Source organism: Coenobita brevimanus, chromosome 62 (genome assembly GCF_032717465.1).
Source record: "Coenobita brevimanus isolate Jiangsu-jjx chromosome 62, ASM3271746v2, whole genome shotgun sequence".
Lineage (NCBI taxonomy): Eukaryota > Metazoa > Arthropoda > Malacostraca > Decapoda > Coenobitidae > Coenobita > Coenobita brevimanus.
The window spans coordinates 36,788,672-36,794,671 of record NC_137015.1 but is presented as its reverse complement, the minus strand read 5'-3'; the positions used below and the strand labels follow the sequence as shown (position 1 = coordinate 36,794,671).

At 41.1% G+C, this 6,000-nt stretch overlaps 1 protein-coding gene across 1 annotated transcript; it reads right to left on the bottom strand.

The window, feature by feature from the left end:
• Window positions 1-369: 369 nt before the first annotated feature.
• Window positions 370-3,948, bottom strand: angel (protein). Its single transcript, XM_080275642.1, has one exon. The coding sequence runs from the start codon at window positions 3,946-3,948 to the stop codon at window positions 1,618-1,620; it is 2,331 nt and encodes a 776-aa protein (XP_080131768.1). The 3' UTR covers window positions 370-1,617.
• Window positions 3,949-6,000: the final 2,052 nt, after the last annotated feature.

The following is a 6,000-nucleotide window of genomic DNA, read 5'->3' as shown; positions in this document are numbered from 1 at the left end:
AGCACTGGCCTTTGCTTTTGTGCCACTAGATCTAACACATACTGGTACTTGCTGGTTAACCCATTTACTACAATGGCATATGTTTATTTTATTCTTGCTACTACCAAGCAATTTTATTCAGCATATGAATTTCTGAACCAGGGGGCTTATATGTTGCCTTCTTTAATTCCTTAATGCCAGACATTATTTCAACAGGAGAATGCATACTAGAAAAATACACAGTATTTAATTTGTAACCACAATGAAGATGTTAAGCATGTTACTTAGATGACATAACAGTTTAGCTGAATCTTGCTACTTCCAAATAACTGTGATCAACTATCAGTGGGAAAATTAATATCTCTCATGTCGATGAGTTAATGCTGGGTAGATCTAACCTCTCCAGTTTCTGAGAAAAAAAAAAAAAAAAGGGTGAATGAAACCGTCTCATGATATAATCAAATAAAAAATACATCACCAGACTGTAACACCCAGGATAATCAAATATATAGCATATCCCTCTCACTCTGCCTGATATAACATACAGTACAATGTTAGAAAAATAATCCATAAGTTCAAAGAAAATTAAACTACACCTTTTCTATAACACATCATCTCCTTAGCAGGGAATGCAATCTCATACACACGATTACATGACAGAGAGAGATATCAATAAATAAAATATTAACTCATTTATCCCAATGTTTCATTATCAATTTTACTCTTATTAACATCAGCAGGTATACTCTATGGTATTCTGTTCAGGGGAAGCTTCTGGTAGTGACAGGATTAATGAAAGATATACTGTAATTTAACCCATTCCAATTATTTTTAAAAAATGGTACCAGGTACCGGGTAGCAAGAAAGAAAAAAAAATCATGGTAGGAAAAAGGAAAATTCTGGCTAAAAGGCTTAAGGAAAGTACTGACATACAGGTGTCCTTTACGCCATCTCTAAATCCAATAACCTTTATTTCAGCTAATCTTGCTATCCCCACGTTTTCATTCTGGTTAGGAAAGACATTTTGAGCTGCAAGGAACAATACAGCCTCCATCAATCCCTTTCCTATCAGTGGGCTCTCCTACGGTACATAAAGTGGTCTGGACGGTGGAAAAGAAAATCTGGCTGAAGCATCCAAAAATAAAATAAAATTCATCATACTGAGGGACTTAACATGCTCTTTCACAAGTAACATAACTAAAACTGATAAATGATGAAATAACGAGATCAGTCTAATCAACGCTGAAGACGCTATACAATAACACTCAGAAAATAAAGGCCTACAACCACTTTTCATTTGGTCATTATATTTTTGTTTCTAACCTCTCAACATGTGCCACAAATACATGTGACTGTGTATCATCTGACTTGCGGAGCCAGGGAATATCTTTTTCATTACTGCTGGCACCTCCTGATGATTCTATTCAGCTCAGGGTGGACTTTCCATGCTGGATGCAATAGATATTGCATTAGTAAACTCTTCAACATACAGAGACTATCCAAAGTTGAATCAAATCATCTGATAGCTGCAGGAATAAAGCGAAAATTATCACCCCAGAGTCAAGAGGTTAAAGCAGTGTTATACTCACAGACATCCCTGACCTTAAACAAGGAGCAACTGTAGCGATACATTCATTATTATCTTCGAAGAAGGAACTGTGCTGCCAGTGGAAAGTGGTCAGAAGGACAGACAGCTGAGGGGAGCGGTCCAAATCTGTCTGCCTCTGGCCCTGACAATAACCTGTGCCGGGCCAATAACTTCAACTTGCCCTCAACTGGCTGGCCTTTGGACCGCGAGTAGACTCTACTGTAAAATATGTAGTCCACTGTGGTCCACGCTCCCTGGCGAGTGGTCACCTCAGGGGCATGGTTGCCGACCCGGTGATTGTACACAGACTTAAAGTTGAAGCCATGTGAGAACCAGCCAGACTGACTGGGTCCCCTACCATCTGACTTATTCTTCTCACAGCTGGATGTGGCAGGTCGCTCTCGATCAGAATGGCGAATCTTGATCAATGATTCCTCTAACCTCCTCTTATCACTCAACTGAAACAATGGCCCATGTAACCTCTCAGTAAATCTACTCTGTGCCAACACTGCATGCTGGCAGCGTTCTGTCAACCCCAGACCCGGGGGAATCAAACAGCTATCAAGTTGGGAGCTAAACGAACCATGCCGGGACAGAGTCTTGCTTGAGAGACCCTCATACTGCAGTCGGCCACATTTGAGGAACTCAATCAGTGTGCTGTGGGGCTCTGCATTGAAGTCTCCACTCACAAGAACTGGACAGTACTTGGTGCGGCCTCCTTCCTCTCCCTCATAGCAAAGGCGATCGATTTCACTGAGCAACAGAACAGTCTGGGCCAGCTTGACATCATGCCGCCTTGGGTTGTAAAGCAGGTGTGTTGTTGCCACACAAAGATGTGGTGCATTAGGCTGAGCCGCTGAAGAAAGTTTAGCAATTAGGGCAATGTTGTCCCTGTCAAGCACATGTTCAGCTTCAGGCTGCAAGTACTCAACACTGCAATGCTCCACCAATGAAAATTTGCTGTGCTTAAAAAATATTGCACAGCCATCAGATTTGTGCCCTGTTCGCTTTTTGTAGAGTCCTTCATACCCCTTAAAGGTAAACCATGGGAGATAGTGACTGTGATAATGTGAGGCTTGAACCTCCTGCAGCAACAGGATGTCTGGATCCACACCTTCCACCTCATGTTGCAGCAATGCCCACCGGTATTCCCATGTGAGGTGCTCTGCCTCACAGGAATTATACAGATATTCGTTATCTGTGAGGAGAGCCTGCGCCAGCACATTGTATGACATAACAGTGAATGTGACATCAGTGGGCTTTATATTCCTCCCTGATATGATATCCTGTCCTAGTCCTGTCATATCCCAACGTCGCAGGCCCTCCAAGCGCCGACGCAGATCTAAGGTTTCATCACTCACATCTATTTTTGTGTTTTGTAGTTCCTGTACCTTCACTTTCTCCAGCGAGACATAAGTATCATTGCTGACATCAACCTTTTTTGTATTCTCATCCCCTGAATCATCATCGCTGTCATCATTATTGAAAATACCGATCACCTCAACCCCTAAGGCATCAGTGCTACATGTTGGCTGATCCTCAATTTCCACAACATCTGGATCAACCACATTTACCTTCTTAATGCCAGGACTGGATTCTCTCAGGCCTCTGCTTTCATGCAATTCATTTTCCTCTGATGGTTTTGTTTTTAATCCATGGCTGGTATAGGTATGGCACAGACGTGCCTGGGTATTCTGAGAGGTGGAGGTACTAGCCAAGGACACAGGGGAGGTTGATGAAGTAAATGAGCTCATCTTCCCATCCTGCCACTCCTTGGATGAGCTGCTGTTGACTGTACACACAACTGTTACTTCATCCTGCTGGGGTGTCCTTGGGGTCTCATACACTATGCCTATTTCATCATCATCTTCCACTGATGTTGATGACTTGCACTTGGGGCTTCTACACTTATTACTGGTTCTCTTGTTTTCATTTTTATGATTATTTTTCAAGGGAGTTCTGCTTTTCACAAACTTGGCTTCCACAAATTCGATGTCACTGTCAGCCCCCTGTTCTGCCTTACTGGTGCACCCATTTTTTGCATCACTGGATGAGCTCACTGCATTATCAGATAATTTCTTCACTGACAGTGTTTCACATGTGCCACTACTTTTGTCTGCATTTTTCCTACTGGGCTTATTGGATGCACAGTCAAAATTTTCTACTTTTCCCTTAGTAGGCTCATCAAAAACTACTTCTGATGGTGACGTATCAAGAATGAAGAAATTACCACCAAACAAATCCTCACTCTCTTCCTCCTGTGGTGGGCTGGAGAAGAGAGGGATGAATTCTTCTGAGTTCAAAACCAGCTGTTCCTTTTTCTTCTTCTTAGCTGAGCCTCTCTGAGGAGTGAGGCAGTCTTCTGAACGTTTTGAGGTCATTTCAGCTGGTTGGATAAAGTGTTTGTTTGTCAGAACCGACTGCCTGACATCATCACAGCTCTGGAGTCCATTTGGCTGCGTATTTTGTGAGATCCAACAAATGTGGCTAAGCTCAGGAACCGCTTGTTTGTGTAGGTGGTTATGGATCTCCGATAAATGACAGACATTTAATCTTTGTGCAAGAGTGTCTGCCTGTGTTTGTGTGCTTGTGTGTGATTGAATTTCTGCAACAGTATGTGTCTGTGGTTTTGTGTGTGTGGGTGTTTCTACAGAATTACGTGTTTCCGTTTCAGTGTCTCTTTGTACGTTGTTGTGTGTGTCTACGTTACTCCTGGTGTGACGGGAGAGGGAAGGGGTGGCAAGGGAGCAGAACCAGCGAGCCACACCATCCCTGGGTACGGTGGTGTGGGGGCCGGGGTATGTAGCACGGCTGGTAGCACTGTACAGCACACGCGTTGACAGCCAGCAACAATGCATGCAGGAGCTGTGGACAAAAGACATGTTTAGAGTGGAACAATGTTAACCACTTCCATCAGAAAACACTGCTTTTTACTTCACAGTCAGTTCTATCTTAAAGTCAGGGATATGAACCAGCAAAATAATGTACTACTTTGTGAAACAACTTTAAGCCAGATGTGCTTGGGTTCATTAATGAGGGTTCAAAGAAAACAAGTGAACAAACAAACATTTCTAACACTAAACAAGAGAACCTTATGGAAAGAGAGAGTAGGCTGAATATTTATGAGTCTGGGAACAATAGCAGCCACACTGTTTTCTAGTCAAGAGGGCTGATAGGATTTTAATGAAAGATGCTAAAGTTAAACAAAGCAAAGAGTGTGTACAGCAATGAAAATTACGGATATGTGATATGGTACTAAAGATGAGAGTAGCGAATTAAAGGACCTATGCACCCAGGAGGAAATGAAAATATGGAAACTGAAAAACCAAACAGTAAGGGATGTCTTCATAGTAAGATGAGTGGTGGCCAAACAAGGAGCTGTGTATATGAGTGTTCATGAGGAACAGAGCACTCAAGAACAATTTGTTGAGAGTTACTGATTCAGTGTGTGGATGGACAAGGTGCCCACCAAGACATACGGTAGCATGGTGGTGGAATGAAGGTGTAGAAGCTGCAGTTAAGGAGAAAGGAAGACTTTTCCAGGAATGGAAAAGGGGCGGTAACAAAGGCCAGAAAGAGGGTACCGTGAACTGGGGTGAATTCGGACTCGGGGCGCATTTGGATATTATTGCAATAAAAAGTTATTTAAATTAATTAATAATTAATGAATAAACATACTAGAAATCAGTTTGCTCCCAATTGTTTGTAATTCTTTACTGTACTTTCATGTATAAAGATATTTAATATATCACGTGACACATACCAAATATATACTAAAAAGCAAACATATGTAAAAAGAATAAAATTTGTAACATTGGCAAACTTTCTGTGGCAGAAATGTTAATGAATAGATGCAGGAAAATCTTCGGTGCCCAGATGTATTTTCATGCATAGTGTGAAAGCACAAAGTAAGTAATTGGCATTATCTTCTCAATTAATCTCTTAACTGGGCATTTAATGAAATTTTTAACATTCTAATGCAAACTGGAGTCAGTTCAGACACTGGGGTGAATTCGGACAGGGGGAGTATGAACGAAAAAATAACAGTTTTTACAACGGACAATTGCTTATAATTTGCCAGATGTGGATATTGTGTGTAATTGGGTTCATATGTATCATTTACAGGTATACTCTTGAGCTTTTATGGTACTACCTGTTTAAGCAAGGTCACCCAATGACTCGAACATTTAAGAAGAGAACTGGTGGAGATCAAGGTCCTTATCGTAGTGAAAAAGGGAAGCAAAAAATTGGTAAAGCCAAATAATCATGTTAAATATCACCTTTAACTAATTTTCCATTAGTCTTCCAAAAACGAATTTATTAGTCAAGAAATGATTTTTCCTGTGTAAAAATACAAGTTCTCTCTTCTTTATTAGTCAAGAAATGATTGTTAAGTATATACAGTACTAAGGTTTGTAGCTAGATTTATATCT

Bases quoted from the DNA above. Each gene is read 5' to 3' on its own strand.
- angel (XM_080275642.1), bottom strand. From the start codon at position 3,948: ATGACCTCAAAACGTTCAGAAGACTGCCTCACTCCTCAGAGAGGCTCA.